The sequence below is a fragment of the Stegodyphus dumicola genome, chromosome 7 (genome assembly GCF_044657685.1).
Source record: "Stegodyphus dumicola isolate Sdum_Otavi_A_Nest chromosome 7, ASM4465768v1".
Taxonomy (NCBI): Eukaryota; Metazoa; Arthropoda; class Arachnida; order Araneae; family Eresidae; genus Stegodyphus; species Stegodyphus dumicola.
In genome coordinates this window covers 125,747,903-125,768,526 of record NC_140774.1, presented here as the reverse complement: position 1 = coordinate 125,768,526, position 20,624 = coordinate 125,747,903, and the positions used below count along the sequence as shown (strand labels likewise).

The window sequence follows — 20,624 nt, the reverse complement described above, 5'->3', positions numbered from 1 at the left end:
TGGAAATTGAATGGCCCATGTGTCGAGTGCCTACTATGTCCGAGATTAAAGCTATCTAAATCAGAAGTTTTACCCCTACTCGTAATTGAAGCGACTGATTAACAACAACCATAGTACTAGCTATACATACAGTTAACACAACGCTCTCACGTGAGCATAAATGCAGCACAGCACTATAAAATTTGCATAGCCATGTGTATCCTTAATTCAGTGTATATAGCATGACAGCTGCTGACTATATGAGCTTTATCACTAACCAGTTGCAACCTTCAAAGGCTTCTGTTTTCCCCATTATAAATGAACTCTTCCAACAGGATAACTCTTTTTATTTCTAGGCCAAAATTGTGATACAGGGGTTTGAGGAATGTGCTGGTGAATTCCAATCATTGCTGTGACCTCCTGACACTCTGGATATTAAAATCCTACTGAGCACATCTGTGATGTCAGGGAATGCCAGCTCAGGTTATGTTAGGTTATTTGGATAAGACAAAACAAAAAAAAATTATATCTGCCTAAGAGAAGGGCTGCCTTTTTGGAGTACTTTCTTGGGGAAATTGGCTTGTATTCATGTTATACATAGAGAAAACCACAAAAAAGTTACCCCACAGCCAGCCCATTCTCCTGGATTTGAACTCTGATCAAACTACCAATATCCATTAACCACTCAACCACTTACAGTGTCAGCTCAGAGTTCACCATCTGCTTCCTTGTAATCTACAGAAAATGTATGGCCTCTGCTTGCAAATCTGGTTTCAGACACTTACCAAAGGCCTTGGCATGTTGAGTTGCAGCTCCTTCATATATCTGAGAAACATGATTTTAGGAAAGTCGTCATAATAGTTTAACTGATCAATTAATAATTATATTTCTCTCTCTCTCTTTCTGTACAATTACATATATTAAATGTCAAAAAAATCTGTAGAGATTTAAAAATTAATATATGTATATATATATATATATAGATACACATATGTAGGTATAATAAGAGTATAGTCTGCATAAAAATGAATGTGACGAATAATATTTTTATGTGAAAATGGAATATTTTATTCAACTTTATGCCAATAGAGAATGTTGCATTATATCAACAGTAAAGGTAACCCCTCGTTATAATTACAAATATTGCAGCCAGAATAGTACAGCATTGTGTATTATCAGAAATTTGAATTAATCCCCTCACACACACTAAAAAAATCCTTGTCATTCGTTTTCATGCATATTGCATTCCATTACACCCATAGGTTTGATTTTCATAAACTTCTGAAATCTTTATAGAATTTTAGACAATCCTGTATATCTAAATATGTATTTTCTTTGTTTCATACGAGTCGTTTACAAAACTGATGACTCCACTGGAACAAATAAAGGGATCTAGAAATAGTATTTTTACATGTATAGTAGTTAGATGTGAAAAACACCTTGGGAAAACATCATAAATTTGTATCTAGAGTTAATAAATCACATATGAATCTAAATTTTTTATTTAAAAATAAGTTTATCATGGGAGACTGCCAGGTAATATTACTTTTAACAGCAAGGGTTTGTTAATTTGTTCATGTTTGATCCAGTTTTAAAATTTTTAATTTTATCAACTGACTCTTTCAATTCATAAAAAAATTAATTTTATTATACAGTTTTACATAATTAATGTAAAACTAATTATGTAATTAATGCTGTTTAATTTAATTAATAGTGATCCTGTAATAAATAAGAATAACCAAGAGAGATCAACAGTTCAAGAAGTAGCAGAGAATGCCATTCTGCAGAAGTCAGCTTTTGATGTTCGTAATATTCTGCCAAATGTTGCGCCTGATTTGACTTCTTTGAAAATGCTTACAGACTATGCTTGTCCAGTAGGTGAAGTTGTCATTGGATCGAGCTGTGGTGAGTTCAATATTTCTTTCTAAATAGCTATAAAAATATTAAGCCTTTTATGAATTACATATTTTTTATTTCAAGTATGTACTATAATAAAAAATTTAATCAAATATTTTGATTTACTACATTTATGAAATATATTTTCATATTTGTTTTGCAGATACAAAAGGGAGTTTAATATTATTTTTATTTCACAATTTTACTTTTAATTTGTATGTAACTCATTTTTTATTTTGCAAATTTTATTTGAATGAATTATTTAATTATTTTACATTCTATAATTTTGTATTATTGACATCTTTGATCTTGTTTGTATGTCTAAAGAAGAGCTTATTTTAATATGATTGTTCTTAAATATATATATATATATATATATTGAAAGAAATAGAAATTAAAACTAAATAATGTGTGTGTACACAGAATTAATCTGAACCCTTTATCTGCAGATATATGTGATATTTTAAATGTATAAGTTAAGAAATTGGCATTATTATCTTTAATGCCCATACTTCCCCTCTTCCTTTCCATAGAAGCAGCCTCCCAAATAAATTTTTTGTTATGAATACATTGTAGAAATTCTTTCCAAAATAGTTAGTTTCTTCTCTCTCTCTCTCTCCCTCTTTTAATCATGGTTATTTGTATTTTGTTCAAATGCAGTCAGCATTTAAATATCTTAATCATAATTTAAAATGCTTTATTTTTCCTTTTTGAATAAATGTTTATTTTTCATTAATTACATAATTGGATAAATTATTATAGCTGCATATTATAAACTCATTTTAGTAGTTTTCCTCATTTAAAATATTCAGTACAAATTTTTATATTCATAAAACTAATGATGGAAATATCACATGTATGAGTACTATTTGAATTAATCCTTATATAATACTTTTTTTTTTTTTTTAAATTTCTGTTCATAATTTCGTGTGTCTGGAATTCTTCTATTGTTAAACTCATATAAAATGCTTTTAAAATATGTCATAAATTACTATTATTATAATGCTGTTAAAATTTATATAATTCTCATTGCAGTTGAGTGTGCTGTTGGAACTTACTATGAAAATGCAACTACAGAGTGTAACCCATGCCCTATTGGGTTTTATCAAAATGAAATGGGATCTTTGGCATGCAAGCCATGTCCTTTAATAGCTGGAAGACAAGGCACTACACAGTCCACTGGAACAAGAGCAGCAGATCAGTGTAAAGGTATAATGCTTTTTTAAGGAAAAGCTGTCTTTATACTGAATTTTTAAGGCTTATAAGTGCTTTTATATCAGCTTGATTTTCAGAGTTAGTTCTTTAAATTTCCTTTGTATTATAATTCAACATTAAAATGACATTTTTGTTACACTGTATGATACTTTTAAAATTTTCTCTAATGTTGAATTATTTTAGTGTAATTTCTTGAAGTTTAATATGGAAGCTGAGTATTTTCATTGACTTCTTGTGCTTTACATATTACTCCAGTGGTTAAAGTTCATATGGGCAGACCGGGCAAAGCCACTGTGACATCTAATCAATGTATTAACACTGATTTAAAACACAGTTTTAATACATAAGTTGTTTTAAATGTTGAAAGTTTTTGGAATGTGAATGAGGCAAGACTCAGCATTTCAAATTAGTTCAATGTTACTAAGTAATTTAAATTTAAAATTAATTTTGAATAAGATTTAAAAAAACTATGTTTCTAATTTTTCTTTTTACAGTACTATATTAAATATTGTTGTTTTAAATTGAATGTTGCTCATTTCTTTCTATACATCTGCTAGAAAAAAATAATCAGGCTTTAAAATGTGTTAAGACTTCTTTATTTATAGAAGTATATTGCTTTTAATGAGCTTTTAAATACTAAATTTTCACATGTTGTATATGAGTTCTAATTTTTTTAATTCACTTTTTCTCATTTTATAGGCACTTAAGTTTTTATTTATTTATTTATTTTTTTTTTTTTTTTTTTTTTTTTTTTTTTTTCAGAACATTGCTCAGCAGGCAACTATTATGACAAACTTGCAGGCTCATGTTTGCCATGTGGATATGGCTTTTATCAACCTGAAGATGGCTCATTCAATTGTATACCTTGTGGTGCTGGTCTCACCACACGTCGTAACCAAGCTGTGTCAAAATTAGAATGCAGAGGTGAGAAAAGCTATTTTATGTGTATTAAATTTATGTATGTACTTTATATTAAGGTACCATGTGATTTTAATTTTGCATAATTATATATTATAAAGCTTTATGTAATTATAGGAAATTTGCTTAATATATTTTATATTAACATATTATAGAGGAATGCTTGTCTGGTTATGAACTTGATGAAAATGGAGACTGTGTGCCTTGTCAAAGAGGTTTCTTCAGATCAAGGGGAATGCCTGCATGTCAGCAGTGTGTTCCTGGAAAAACAACACCTGATGTTGCTGCCACTAGTGAACAAGAGTGTTTGTTAGGTTTGTTGTATTTATATAATTGTTTTAATAACAGAATTATACTTGTTTTTGTAGCAAACAAGAGTGTTTTTAAGTTTATTGCATTTATATAATTGTTTTAATAATATATGTGTTACAGTAATACAACAAAAAGCAATAAATTTTACTGTATTATAGTAACAAACATAGTATAGTACTGTATTACAGAGCACATTATTACATTAATTGTCATGCATTTCATGTATTTTTCTCTGGAGTAATATATGTTCCTGCCTGCAATAGAAATATAATAGAAAAGTGTTTATTTTGATCAGTAGAATTGATTTTCATATTAATTATTGTTTTAAATGCACTTTTCAGATATTTGTCAACCTGGAATGTATGTTGATTCATCAACACAATTGTGTGTCATGTGTCCAAAAGGCACATACCAAGATAAAGAAGATCGAATGACAGAATGTATTAAGTGTCCCCAAGATACAACTACTCAGGGTTTGGGAGCTACATCTCTTGAAGAATGTTCTAATCCATGTTTTGTTAATGGACGAGAGCGTATATGTCAGGCAAATGCAGCTTGTGTATATCATGAAGAAATTGACACATTTGCTTGTGAATGTCTGCCAGCTTATGTTATGAAGAATATTACTCAAGAATGTGTTCGTAAGTATTAAATAATAGTAAAATATATAGAATATTTTTTAACTTAAAAATAAAATATATAATTTTAAACATTTTCTAAAACACACATTCATTTGTTGCTATAAGATTAAATTTCTTCCGAATTATTTCTCGTTATTCTGTAAAATACTGTAAGTGCCATTTAATGTATCACATTTGTCCATGTCTATTTTGATAACATTAAACAATGAGGGAAAAAGTTCTTTAACAGTGGAATTTAATTAATATATTTAGAAATATATAAATGGGTGCTTTCACAGCATTTTAATTAGGAAATTGCACAAGCTTGTTTATGAACTATTCACAGTATCTTTCACAGTAAGTTCATTTATGTACTATTCGTAACATTTCTGGAAATTATTTGGCTTGCACTGTACCCCTAATATTAATATTCGGAAAGCATCCTTCACTAGAACAGAACATGCAAGTGGAAAATTTTAAATTAAGAAAAAAGTAACCTTAGTTTGACTGAGGTGTTTTCAAGAATTTTTTTTTACAGCGGGGGGAAATTTTTAAAAACACCTCATTTTACATTTATATTTTTTACAGGGGGAATTCAGCTCTTAATCTCCATTCCCCTCTTGTCCCGTTTTTATTTTCCTCCTGAAAAAGAGGCATGTGTCTGACCGCCCTCAAAATCTGCATTAAACTGAAATATCTTTTTTGCCTAATTCTAGATGGTTGTCTGAAAATGAAACCAAGCTTTGTTGTGATTTAACCCCTTACTTGGTGATATTTCTCTGTTATTTGGCAATTTTTTTAATCTATTTTGATCTTATTTGGTGACTTTATGTTAATTTAAAAAATGTCTATCTACATGCAGCTACATTAACTCCAAGAATCAATTGCATCATTTTGCTGGGCACAGATTGATTTTCCTACATACAATCCCAGTCTAGTGCCCAGTGACTATGATCCTGCATTTGAAGTAACGTCTGGGTGATCTTTGCCACATTGATGACGATGAGGTTAAAACAATCATGTTGTAGTGGGTGTCAAATCAGATGGCAGACTTCTGTGAAGAGGGGATTCAAAAACTTGTTGTACAATATGATAAGTACCTTAATATTGGTGGATTTTATGTAGAAAAATAGATTAAGGTGCAGGCTTTCATATAAAAATAAAACTGGTTAAAAAGTTCTACTGGTTTCTTATTTCCAAATGGTACTTACTTTAAAACATGCTATATATAATTATATTCTGATGTTTGATTTAGTTTGTTTAGCATAGGTATGTGCATAAACATCTGTATTCAGAGCATTGTTTTTTTAATATGTTAAATGTTTTCAGATGCCTGTGAAAACTTTTGTGAAAATGGAGGTACCTGCGAAGTCAGCCCACACACATTTAAACCAAGATGCATGTGCCCAGCAAACTTTTATGGAGATAACTGTACTGAAAAATCTGAATTTGTCTATGTAGCAAGTGGCATAGCAGGAGCTGTTATTGTTATTATTTTGTTAGTTCTTCTTGTATGGATGATATGTGTTAGGTAGGTATTTTGTATATTTACATACCACTTAAGTAAAATACTAAATAATGGAATGGAATGAACCTAGAAGATGAAATAAAAGTAGGAAATTAAACTAATTACATAATACATAATTAACAGCTTTATAATGCAGGAAGAACAATTACTTTTAATTAAAACACACTTAATTTTACGAAGGTTTTCCATTTTTGTTCGAGAATATCAAGTATCTGCTTGGCCATTTAAATTGATTAAAATTTTGTTTTCATAGTTGAAAAGGAAGAACTGGTTAGATCAAAGAGATTCTTTTATCATTTGCAAAATATCTAAAAATTTTGTGTTATCGCTTCTCAAGCAGGCACAGCAGACTGCATTAGACAATGCATTTGAAATGACATTAAGAACATTGTTCTCAATGTCATTCTTATATAAAATAAATGATGAAATTGTATAGAATTTTTATTCATTAGTTCATAATATTGCATTTACCAGTGTTCAATTGTTGATCTCATCTCTGCATAAAGTTACCATCTCAGTTCAAATTCGGGAAACAGTTATGTTTCGTTCAGACCTGCCACTGTTTCCTACATCAGCTTCCAATATTACTCAAAAACTGATTTGTGGATGTTTTTAATAAAGTTTACATTAAAATCTCAGTTTCACATTAATATCCTAAAACTGGATAATAGTCATAAAACAATCCAGTAATAATAATAAACAGTTGTAATTCCATATTTGCTCAAAAATAAGGCTCACTCAAATATAAGGTAACTGCTTACATTCTAGAGTAAATTTTAAGAAATAAAAATGTAGGTGAATATAAAATATAAAAAGTGACATACAAATAAAGATCTTGCTTCTAATTTTTTATTGTTTCCATGCATGGAAATATTGATTTAGCAGCTTTTTTCCCCCTGAACTGTATGCGGTATCTGTTTTCCATTTCTTGATGGATTCAAAAAATAAAGACCTGATTATATATTTTTTTAATATAGCTTTGAATGCTAAATTATATCAAACATCAAATCAAATATATTTTTTTAACTGAACCAATATTAGTTACCATATACATTTAAAAATTTTTAAATATTGTATTTTCTATTTTCCCGTATACCAAAAGAAGAACATTAATGCCTAATTTTATATTTTTAATATAATTTATAGTATTTTATATTTTAAAATATTAAAGCTTCTAATATTATGTTGTATCAAACATCAAATAAATTGAGGCAATATTTGTCATCATATATATTTCATTTTTTAATTTTTAGGTCAACAAGGAAGAGAAAAATGCAAAAGATGCCTGAACCACACATGGATTTGACTGGCTCTCAGACTAATTTCTTTTATGGTGCTCCAGCTCCATATGCAGAAAGCATTGCACCTTCACATCATAGCACATATGCTCATTACTTTGAAGATGAAGATGATGAGGGTTGGGAAATGCCTAACTTTTATAATGAAACTTACATGCAAGGTACATGCATTAAATATGCTGTTAGATTTTCAAAATAAAAAAAGTTACAAAAAATATTTTCATTATTGCTTATTAATTGAGAATCAAACCAATACTTTCTCCTCAAAATTTCTGTGCCTTTCCATTTAAATTCATTATCAAACTAATGTTGAATTTAAAAATTTTTACGTTTCATATGGGAAAAGCACTTTGCACTTATTATTTCCCATTTTGTCTGTATCACAGTTTCTTTTCAGAAGAAAAAAATATGATGTCTCATGTTTTGTTCTTCAAGTATTGCATTGTCATAATTCTTCCAGTTCAGTAGATAATATTGGCTGTGTGATGAATTTGTAAAGTAGATTTTATTTGGATTATATGCCCAAATTCAAAGCTTTTTATTTGATATTGTACTGCCGAAACTTTCAGAGAAGGAATTTTTATAAATTTATTGCAATTTCCAGGTATTATCTATATATAATGATGATTTAAAATGAAAAATATGCTGTACTGTTTAATGTGGAACATGATTATAAATTAAGTATGCAAATTTTTTATGCAGATGGATTCCATGGTAAAACCAATACACTTGGACATAGTAATGCTAGTATTTATGGCACCAAAGAAGAGCTATATGATAGACTACGTAGGCATCAGTATCAGGGTAAAAAGGGAGGTATGTATGTTCTTTATATTCTGTATGTGTGGATTTTATTTTAAAAAGATATGTTTTAAAATTTGAGTAAATTAAATGCATATTAAGATGTTAAATATGATAATTAGTCTGCTTATTTATGTGGCCTATTCTAGGTAGCAAAGCTCCCTTAATTTTAAGTACAAGTTACACAGGAATCTTTTTATTTCTTTTTACTTTTAGTTTCATATTCATTTTTCATGATGCTGTTGATTTAAGAAATTTGAATTCAATGCATATTTATATAATTAAAGATGAATAAGTACATCTTTTAATATTGAACAATGCATGTTTACATAAAAATAAACAAGTACATTTTTAATATTGAACAATGCATATTTACATAAAAATGAATAAGTACTTATTCATCTTTATTTATATAAATATGCATTGAATTCAAATTTCTTAAATTAGCATCATCATGAAAAATGAATATGAAACTATGAACAATTGAACAATGCATATTTACATAAAAATAAATATGTACTTTTAATCTTTTATTTATATATTTATTTTTTAGATTCTGCAAGTGAGAGTGAAGATCACCCTCATTGAAATTAAATGGTTTTTATATGTTGTAACTGTTTGAATGAATATTTAATACATTGGCAGTGATGTTTGTTTCACTCTCAGCAAACTGGTGAAACTGAACAAATTGATAAAAATGCAAATACAGAACATAAAGTGTGCATTTTCTTATGAACAATGTGAAATAAACAAAAAGACAATGTAGTACATCGCAGCCCACAAAATGTGGGAAATATTAGGTGAAGTCACACCAGAAACTTTGTGCCGTCTGTATCTTTGTTGGAAAGAACTTTTGAAAATTGAATGGCAGTTTATATTTTTTAGAATTTATATAAAGACAGATACTGTATAACTGTGTCACATTTCTTAACACCTCAATCATCTCATTTCTCATCCATGCTATTTTTTATAATAATATAGTGAAATAATCTGGTATTTAAGTATACATTATATTTGTTCACTTTAAAACTTGAATAAGTATATTTTCAAATTTAGAAAATTTGTTTTTTCAATGTTGTTAAACTAATGACTGTTTTGTAATTAAATTTGTTACTTTATTATTTAATAATGTTAAGTATGGATATAAAACTCACATTTTCTTGTATATCTTTATAGTATATCTAAAAGATTTGCCTAGTCATTTCTAGATATGAAGATTCTAGCAGTCTTTTGAGAAATTTAGCTCATTATTTTAACCCTCTGAGTGGCTCAGCTTTTTGGATTTACTGTGTTTAAACAGCATCTGTAGCATTTGTTTTTTAGAGTTGTTATAACTGCTTATTTAAATTTGTTTTATAACCTTTCATTTATTAGAATAGTGGTTATACCATTAAAGAAAACAAGAAAAGTATTTGAAATAATAAGATAATGTTTATCATATGGCAACAAATCTCGTGGCCAGAAAAAAAGCAGTTATGCTACTGAGAGGGTTAATGTTAAATAATCAGACTTTCATGTTTTTGAAAACTTTCTTAAACTATGCTTTTCAGTTTTCTTTCATAACTTATTAAGTTATTACTCAGTATTTATAATAAAGCATAATGAATAAAGTATTACAGTAGTAAGAGATGTGATGAATTAATTAAGGTGTATTAAACATTTTACTTATCCATATAAAGAAATAAATGAAAAATAGGGAGGTTGGAAATTTGTTGCATAAAAATAAATTTTCTTCATTATGAAATGCAGTGATTTTTAATTGGGCTAAGATTTTGTTTGTGGTATGTTATGAAATTACAGTTAGTGTAAATAGTGTAAAATATCAAGTATGGTTGTCTTGAAATGATAGGTCAGTTTATTTATGCTATTACTTGAGGTTTATCTCTAATGCTGTAATTTTCTCATATAAAATAGGATATAAGTACTATTATTTGCACTATACTGCACATACTATTATTTGAATTTATATTCTGAAACATCCAAAAGAAATGAGTTTAGAATCGAAGATAAATTAAAGATTTGAAACCTTTTTTTAAATATGAATTCATTTAAATGTTGCTGCTTCTAATAAAAAATATTTAATAGGAGTCAATCAATAAGCTTCCAGCAGGAAACTTTGGCCCATTACAGTCACATGACACCTGCAACACTTCTCTTGCACCAGATGAGCTAACCTTTCCGGATATCCTGTTAGCTCCTTTCTTCTCAGAGGGATATTATAGGACCATGACCATGGGTCACTTTCTTCTTTCTCTTCCTTTTCAAGCTCCTGTTTCTATGGATATACTTTTGGAATACTCCCACATCAAGCACTTAAAAGCTAAACTATCAGCAGAGTTGGTGAAATAGAACTTATAATGCATAATAAGCCAGCAATAACGTATTATATTCATATTAAAAATATTTAAGTATTTGAATTGAATTGATTCAACTCTTTAATTATTGAGAATAAATATATAAATCTAGTATTTGTGCTTAACATTCTTATTATATTTTTAGCATTTTTCATTATAAACTAAAAATAACTAGGCAAACTAAAAAAATGCTAAGTAATTTTTATATAGCAATTTTTTAATATCAATACTACATTCATTTTAAATACAGACTAGCTGAACTGTTGAAAACTGCATGTTTTCATATATCTAAAATGTAAAAGAAAACACTTTACACTGAAAAAAATATATAGCTGTCATTGTGAAATAAAAACAGTTTGGAAAACTGGGAATTAGAGCATAAATTTCACAATCATACATATTTTTAAAAAATATCTTTAAATTTTTTAATCTATTCATTTATTCTTTCCACTTAATTCATAATTTTTATTATTGGTTCATACTGTAAGTAACTAATTATTTGAAGGGAATTCGCTAATATTTAACATACTGCTCAAAGGGTTGAGTATAAATGTTTCAAACTTTACTCTTATTCTACTATTTTCTTCATTCTGTTCTTCCTTTGCTTCAATTCATGAGCTAAATCATGTATAATTTTTTAATACAGGAAAGTTAAATCTGATATCTTAAATCACAATTCTCTATTATTTATTTTGCTTTAAAACTAAGTAAGAACTGAGTAATCTTTTAATTTTAGTAACAGTAAGAAAAAAATTTAAAAGTAATGGAAACTTTAGCTGTATGAGTAGACATATACCATATACATTTACCTCCAGTGAAGTTAAATGTAAGAAGTAAAATAATATTTTTAATTTTATGTATATACAAAGAAAGAGAGGAAGTATGCGATTTTCTTGCATTTAGATATCTATAAGTGTTTTGATGCTCTAAGCTATACCTATAATTTATTTAATTTATTATTAAATGCACTTTTAATTATATGTAAACTTTGTACTTTATTAATTATGTTTTAAAGTGTAATTGAAAACTTCTTTTATTTATTGCTAAATCAAAGCTTATTTATAATGCTACAGATGAAAGCTTTTTGTAGAATTCTTCAATCTGCTGTTATGAGGTGTGTAAGAAATTACTATTGTATGAGGTAGTAGTGTAAATGAGATGGCTGTTGAAAGCTTCCTGAGTTCTCTGGCAGCAAAATTTTCCATCTGCTGAATATTATTGCTCAAATTTAAGACAAAGCTCTGCTCACATATTTTCTAAGCAGTTGAGCCAAAAAAAAAGTTTAGAATGTTCATTTTATTCTTGTAAAGGATTTATTGTTCAGATTATTGTATATAAAATTAATAAATTTAGCATTGTTTACTTTAATTATTTATATTTAAATTTTCTAATTTGTATGCAACTTTCCATTCATATTTCTGTCTTTTGTAAACTTACATTTTCATTTGATTCATTACATATGTAATAGTTCTTGTGTTTACATCCTGCTTTCATTTTGTAAATTATGTATTTTTTGTTAAATTTCAGTTTTTAATAATAAAATACTGCTTAACTGCAATATGTGTTTATTTTTCTGCTATTACTTCTAACACATTTTCTTAAACAAATGAACTTTTCAACTGATAGCATTAAATGCTGTGAATTTGTAAATCAAAGTTGGAGGTGTAATCCAACTTTGATTTACAAATTCACAGCATTTAATGCTATCAGTTGCCAGACCTGAAATTTGAAATTAATGTTAAATTATCCACATTTTATGAATGAATTTCTTGTCTGATGATTACATTTTATAAAAATTAATATCTTCAAAACCCATATGTAGCTCTAACATTATATTAAAACACTTAAAAAGTTTCCTTTAATTTTGAAACCTTCACTTTTTTCTTTTAATAGTTTATTTCTGAAAAAAAAAAAAGGGGGATGAAAAAATTTGCTTTTTATCAGCCTTCCTCTGTTTATTTAAATGTCAACTATGTCAAAAGCATAAAACTGATAATTATAGGACAACATGAAAATGTATGGTAAGAGAATTACACCACATGAATCTGGTTTTAAAGTTCAGTATTGCAAACTTTCATTGGCAAATATTTTGTTAATTCTGAAATCATCCATACATGTTGCATACAAAACTACTCAATTTGAAAAACTGATGCTCAATTATTGGTCAGCTGTTAGCAGACCAATAACTGAGCATTGGTTTTTCTAAGCAAGATTGAAACTTTGGTTTGCGAAATTAAGCTAAATTGACCTAAAGAACCAGATGATGAGCTAAACACTGCTGTAGGCTGCATGGCATGATGTTGTGCCAAAAGATTTAACATATATTATGAACTGAAAGATGAGATAAATCAGTCTAAAAGTATTGAAAATATTTATAAGGAAAATAACAAATGTAGAATCAATTGATTTTGAAAGCAAAGATAGAAAAGATGAAACAGTTATGAAGGTAACCTCTGCTGAAGCAAATGATTTTTAGAATGTATAAATAAAGGCATTATGGTATTAAATGCGGATGAGACAATTTTTAATGCATTCTGTGTTGTTCGCTAGGCTATGGTGACTATATTAAACAAAACAAAAAGAGGTTAATGACTTATTTTTTAATAATATTTTATTTTGTGTCTGCTTAAGATAGAAAAAACTAGAAAACTTACACAACTATAAACAAAAATGTTATCATTTTAGAATATTAATCAATTTTAAAATAGAATTAAAATATTGCTTGATAATATTTAATTTTGCACCATTAAATTGTAAAAGAAAAATGCCAGTGTAAAATTTTAAATTAGACAAAAAAAAATAATTTTGGCTCAGATTTTTCAATAAAACTGTCGATTTCGCGGACAATCAGGTATAAGTCCCTTTCATTCAGGAAGGAAGAACTTTATCACTTTATTTTAAAAGCTACAGGTATAATGAAGGTATTATGTAATTAATCTGTTACTGTTGATTGAAGCTGTCAGAATCCACTGATGTATGCAGGTTCTAGTTATATAACTGATTTAAAAAAACAAGAAGAAAATGAATTTACCTGTTCTGATGCATTGTTGAATCTGACGTGATGTTTCAGCTGGCAATCTTCTTTACAGAAAAACCACAATTCTATTTCTTGACATCACATTTTATTTACATAAAAGATTCAAAAGAAAAAAATTAATATTTAAATACATTTTCTTGTACAGCCTCTCTTTTCCTCTCATGGCTGTACGAATCAATTTATCCGTCCATCACACGCATTCGAAACCAAGCTATCTACTCGTTACAAAAAGAATAAAAAAAAAAAACAAAGTTTTAATTTCTCTCACTAATAGAACTTCTGGCGCCCTCTAGCGAGGAAAAGACACTTTAGATGAACATTTAACAAAAGGTAAACTGATCTTAATGATATCTGTCAAGGAAAATAGTTACAAAATATGAAAACTCTTCAAGCATTAGATAGAACTCTGTTGAAATTAATGTCATTTACCAATGGAGAAAATTTTTTTCAATGTAAAAAGCTTCAGAGAAATCCAACGGTTTAATTGCACAAGAAACATTATTTACTGAATGAGTGAAATTAGTTTATATAGTTTAGGGGCAGTTCCGCACAAAACCACATCTTCTTGATTATCTTTTGATAATTTGAAAGAGCAGTTTCATTTGCTTTACTAAATGTTAAGCTACTGAACTGCAAAAATACAGATTTTAACAAAATGTTCATATATTAACTTGTAGAAAATGAAACGTTAATGAGAAATGCTTTAAATAGGGTCTTAAATTTCTCTGCATGAAATGCACTAATGTATGATCTGCTACTTCTGGTATCTAGAATTATTCGTATAAAGTTGCTTTCACCATTTCCGCAAACACTGACAATTAAAGTATGCCAGATTGCATTTTCATTTAATGAATTATTTGTTAAAGCTTTATTTTCAACTTGCTCTTCCTTAATTTACCCTTTTCTAAAACACATTATAGTCGCATGTCTTTACATAATTCGCATCTTATTCTAGAAGGGCAATTAATGCTGAAGTGTCGCGGATGCCAACAGCCATGTGTAGGCAACAATTCATATTGGTCATAATAACTACAACTACTTCTATTAGATAAAAACTACTACTTTCACTTCACATAGAGTTTTAGTTTAGTTTTCGAAGTGTTCTCATGCCTGAAATCAGTAAGGAGTTAGTGAGTGCTACAATGAATAATAAAGATGTTATATATGAAAAAAATTGATTCTTGCATTTTCTTTTTGCCTTTTAAATTATTATAAAAAATAACTTTGCAAGCAACTACACATGCTTTCATTTTACATTTATCTCTTTTTTTGCTCAGTAGTACACAAAAATGCTTGATTACACGCTATAGATTCGTGATCAGAAGACTCTCAGAAAATACATTAATGATTGTGAAAAATGGAGCACCATGAAGGAATTGTCGGAAATAAATGAAATTATAGTACCACGTATAGTCGGAAATAAATGAAATTATTTGTACCACGTATAGTGGTACAAATAAGCGATCAAATTTACGACCCCCACCCCCCCAAAAAAAACGAAACGAACGTCGGAAATCGGTACTTTGTGTGTCCGCCAAACTGAGCGATGAGAGCCTGTACATGTCGTGGCACTGAGTCATACAGGTGCTGAATGTAATCCTGGGGAATGGCATTCCATATGGCTTCGACTTAACGTCAGAGTTCAGTTTTAGTGTGTGTCATATTAGCTGTTCGAGCGACTCGCCGACCAATGAAATCTCAGACATGCTTAGAAGGCGACATATCCGGGGAAGAAGCGAAACCTGTTATGCCCTACAGAAGGCTTGTGCAGTCTGAGAAACATGTGAACGGGCATTATCCTGCTGAAATGCAGCGCCCGGAATATGTCGAAGAATAAGGAAGACCTCTGGCTTCAAAACATCCCTGATCTAAAGATCACTGTTCAGGTTGCCCGCAATCTGCACTAGATGGGATCGACATCCATTAGCTCCCCTACTATATTAGCTATATACCCATTAGCTCTCCTACCATGTAGCCAGGCGTTTTGGCGGTATGACGCTAGATAACACACTGTGGAAGCAGATGTTCTCATCTTTAATGTCTGACACGTAAACTTCCATCACTGTACTCCAGACTCTAGCCCGATCCATCGAAGAAAACAGCTTATTGTCAAAAGCCACTATGTTTTCGTGTGCATTGAAGTCGAAGGCGACTGTGATTCAGTGGCAGAAAATTCTTGCGTAAATAAACCCTTGCACCCAGTTCATGCTGTAGCAGACGGCGACGAACCGTGGAACTAGACAACAGATCAACTGTAGCTGTGCTCCAACGTTGTGCTAACAACACACGAGAGGACGCTGCATGATCCGTCACAGCCATGCGAATGAGATGTCTGTTGTTCCGTACCTTTGTGCTATTGCTGCCCCACTGCCAGGATTGCGCCTTGTTTGGTTTTCCTTTGTCCATTTCTTCCAAACACGGATCACTGTTGTGGCATTACGCTGAGTGCGGGCTACGATTAAAGCACAACCTCTCGCATACCGACGAGGTAGCCTCGTTCGAACTCCCTTAGTTGTTAGTATGACAACCTCAGCTGTTGACGAGGCACATTCACCACTAATTAAGTGTTCACTGCAGACAGAGGACGATAAACAGATTTCAACGCAGTCCTTTATATATTTATAGTTCTTTATATAAACGGAACAAGTGGCCTGTTCTCAGTCCACGCATGCGCAATCGCTTTGTAATTCTAATTATTTGCAGGGCTTACCTCACTCTACATTTTCTGTAAGTTTGGTTCAGTTTGCGTAATTCCTTTATGGAGTCACAATTTTCACAAACTTTAGTGTACATAAAGTCCCTACTCGCCATGGAGTTCATATTCATCAGTTCTCCAGCTGTGTGTTTAACAATATGTCTGGTTTCACTCAATTTGTTGTCTTTCCAGCGCCGGAGCGATCTTTGGCTGCGAACCTAGCATTGAAAATGTACGTTCCTTTGTTTAGAAAGAATTTCCACTATATGTTTTAAATCATAATTTAATTTTCGAACTTTTTTATTATATTCCAGAACTAAATCTGCGGGTGATGTTTTAAGTGCTATACGTGTTAATAAATCTCCATATGTTTCTGAGGTTATATTTGTTGATTCAAGACATCGATTATGTTTTTGTATATATCTGAATAACTTATGGAAATTTTGAATGTCATTAGAATACTTTCAAGGGCATATTTTCAGTAATTTATCTATATGTGCGTTTATCAATACAAATTTATTTCTAAATCTTTCTGCGACAAGTTTTACTGAAGTTTCATAATTTTCTTGGGTTAGATCGAATCCGTCAATAGTGTTATAAGCACTACCGCTCCAAAAGGATTTCAGATAATTAAATTTATTTACAACGTCAAGCGTTTTATTTTGGTTATATGGGTGATAAAAAAAATGCTCCAAAATATCAGCTGTTCACAACTCTCGCCATAAAACTCGGGAATAATAAGTCTAGGAAGATTTACATTTCGATTTTAAGGTTTTTCTATCAGATTTTCACTTAACTGTTCAATGTTTTTTAACACACTTGGTTGTTGTTACTCTGTATTAGTTTCTTTCAATTTTTTTTAGCTTTGTATTTAAATGTAGTTATTTTATCAGGATTATTCGTCAACATCATTTAATTCCTCGTCTAGATCCTTTATATTTATTATTTTTCTATATCGGCATCTGTTTGCTTTAACTCGTTTGATTTTTCATGTAAGAGTTCTAAGAAGATTTCTAGTTCCTCTGCGTTCACTTCTGGTCTTAATATTGAGTTTCGATTCGGCCAATTACTTTTGTAACGGCAGCCCTTATGTGGCCGCGTTTCCTTTTCAGTGTATCGATGTTGTTGTTGTTGTTGTTGCTTATCCTAACTGTTTAGCCATTAAGCTAGACCAGATCATGAGTTCAAGAATTGTCAATAAATCCAAATGAAAGTAGGTCTTTTCAATAAGTCCTCTTTTACAAGTCCCAAACAGGTGAGAAGATGATCAGGAGTGAAATGATCAGTATTACATTTCTCACACACGGGGTAGATCTTAGTTCCCCGGTCAAATTTAAGGCATTTCAGGTGTCCACTTAGGAGCTTCATCAAAGTAGTCTGCTGAGCCTGGTTATCCATAAAAGCAATAGCACCTCCCAACTGCCTGCCAAAGTACCAACCATGAGCCGGAGGAGAATTCCAAAAAGAAGCAGCAGTAGATTTAACTCTCGAAGCAGATCTCCAAAAAGGTCAAAATGCAAGTGATCTGCCTCATTGCAGCATCTTCTTTAGCCAGTGCATTAGGCATTTCATTACCACTGAGGCCAATATGTGAAGGAATCTATTGCAGATGTAAATCATGACGGGAATAGAGTTTTGGCAGCAAACCCAAAAGTACTGAGTACAGTCTTATCACCGATGCGAGGCCAATTTTGCAGATGCTGAATAGAAGTACGACTCTCAGTCAAAATCCAGGTATTTTTGTAGGCAGTGCAAGTGCATACAACCTTAAAGTTCTCTTCAATTGCTCAGAATAAAAACAGAACAGTGATCAGGGTTTCTGGTCTTAAAATTAAAACTATTAATAATTGTATTAATGAAGACTACACTACCGCAATTCCCATGTTTTACTGCCGTTAGTGAAAATCTGAAGGGCATTTGAGGAAATGCCATTTAAAGTTCCCAATGTGCAATCTGCCAAAAATAAGCTGGTAAATCCGCAATTTTGTTTGTTTGTTTAAGAGGTCAAGTCTATGTAAAAATAGATTTCATAAAGTCCTTCCAATAGTTTGATAGTAAGTTTCAGTGAGTATCTTTCAACAGTTGTATCTAAAGCCAAAGAAAAAAGGGCTATTTCTTTATAATTGATTAGACCAGCGGTTCCCAACCGCTGTTCCGCGGCACACCAGTGTGCCGTCTGAAGCACCGTGGTGTGCCGCCGGGTCTGGGTGTCACGGTGCTGTTCGCCCGCTATAACTCCTCCCGTCACTTCCCCCCGCCAGTGTCATAGGTGGTCACGGCGCTGTGCAGTGCTATAACTCCTCCCCCTGCCAATCTTGACAAGTGTCCGCCGTGTCCCCGCCCCCATGAGACGCAGGCAGACGCCTCACACAGTGTCAGAGAGACAACGGCTGCTGTGAGGAGAGAGACACTGATACTGCAGTGATGGACAAGTTTTTGAAAAGGAAAGAACTGGACTCTGAACAAAATCTGGAGCCAGATGAGAGCCCGAGTATAAGTGGGGGTCAAAAGAAAGCAAAGATGGTTAAATTCTCTGGCGCAAGGCAATATAGCGAAAGCTATATTTCAGTTGGATTTACTTTCACTGGAGATGAACACAAACCAACTCCACTGTGCGTGGTGTGTGGTGAAAAGCTAGCTAACAGTGCTATGGTCCCAAGCAAACTTAAACGCCATCTCCAAACGAAACACCCTTTGCTTCAAAACAAGAATGTGGACTATTTTGTTCGCCTGCGTGACAACATGGAGAAACAGGCAAATTTATGAGAAAAACAACAAAGGTAAATGAAAGAGCTCTTAAAGCTAGCTATCAAGTTGCTGAACTTATAGCCAAGACAAAAAAGTCGCACACTGTGGCAGAGACATTAATACTTCCTGCCTGCAAAGCTATTGTAGAGGAGATGCTCGGACCTGAAGCAGCAAAGGAAATAGCCAAAGTCCCTCTCTCAAACAACACAATTTCCAGACGTATTAATGACATGTCTGCAGACATCGAAAGTGTGGTTTTGGAAAAGATCCGTATCAGTGAGAAATTTGCATTGCAACTTGACGAGTCTACTGATATCAGTGGACATGCTCAACTCTTAGCTAATGTGCGTTTTGTTGATGGTGATGCAATTAGAGAAAACTTCTTTTTTTTGCAAGGTATTGCCAGAAAAAACAACAGGAGAAGAAATTTTTCGGGTCACATCAGAATACCTTGAACAAGGAGGACTTAAGTGGGAAAACTGCACAAGTGTCTGCACCGATGGAGCTGCAGCCATGGTCGGGCGCACCAAAGGCTTTGTAAACAGAGTGAAGGAAAGAAATCCAGATGTGATTATTACGCATTGTTTTTTACACCGCGAGGCCCTCGTAACCAAGACTTTACCATCAGCCTTAGTTAATGTGTTGGATGATATTGTGCGCATGGTAAGCATTGTAAAGTCACGACCCATGAAAAGTCGCATATTTGCAGCTTTGTGTGAGGAGATGGGAGCAAAGCATAAAACCTTGCTGTTTCATACGGAGGTCCGGTGGTTGTCGCGTGGCAAGGTCTTGGTTCGTGTGTATGAGCTGCGGGAGGAACTTAAAGTGTTTCTGACAAATGAGGGGTCAGATTATGCAAAGCAGCTTGCAAGTGATGAGTGATGTGCAAGGCTGGCATACCTGGCAGATATATTTCATCATCTGAATAAATTGAACACCCGAATGCAAGGCCGAAATGAAAACCTGCTTACAAGTACAGATAAAATAAATGGATTCCGTTCAAAGGTGCAACTCTGGTATCAACACGTGGAAAGTGGCAATCTTGAAATGTTCACACTCACCATGCAATGGCAAGGTGTTCACACTGCTGCACTGTGTTAGATAATAGTTAAGCATTTAAAAACTCTTGAGGAGAAGTTGTCATTTTATTTCTCTTCAGTCTCCACTGAATGCCTTGACTGGGTTAGGGACCCTTATAGCTCAGCATCAGTTGTTGGAAAGGA

At 31.5% G+C, this 20,624-nt stretch overlaps 2 protein-coding genes across 2 annotated transcripts in view; both read left to right on the top strand.

Moving 5' to 3' along the window:
* LOC118190575 (uncharacterized) overlaps positions 1-12,479 on the top strand; it is a 216,653-nt gene extending 204,174 nt beyond the window's left edge. Inside the window, exons 48-56 of the mRNA XM_085820802.1 lie at positions 1,694-1,884; positions 2,911-3,084; positions 3,853-4,014; positions 4,164-4,322; positions 4,662-4,961; positions 6,270-6,471; positions 7,722-7,927; positions 8,469-8,582; positions 9,121-12,479. Of these exons, the coding sequence (XP_085676928.1) occupies positions 1,694-1,884; positions 2,911-3,084; positions 3,853-4,014; positions 4,164-4,322; positions 4,662-4,961; positions 6,270-6,471; positions 7,722-7,927; positions 8,469-8,582; positions 9,121-9,155 (1,543 nt within the window). The 3' untranslated portion in view covers positions 9,156-12,479. The remainder of the gene's footprint in view (positions 1-1,693; positions 1,885-2,910; positions 3,085-3,852; positions 4,015-4,163; positions 4,323-4,661; positions 4,962-6,269; positions 6,472-7,721; positions 7,928-8,468; positions 8,583-9,120) is intronic.
* A 6,936-nt stretch (positions 12,480-19,415) lies between these two features.
* On the top strand, positions 19,416-20,283 carry LOC118205256 (zinc finger BED domain-containing protein 5-like). The gene is made up of 2 exons (XM_035377558.2): positions 19,416-19,745; positions 19,798-20,283. The coding sequence occupies exons 1-2, from the start codon at positions 19,416-19,418 to the stop codon at positions 20,281-20,283; spliced, it is 816 nt and encodes a 271-aa protein (XP_035233449.2).
* Positions 20,284-20,624: the final 341 nt, after the last annotated feature.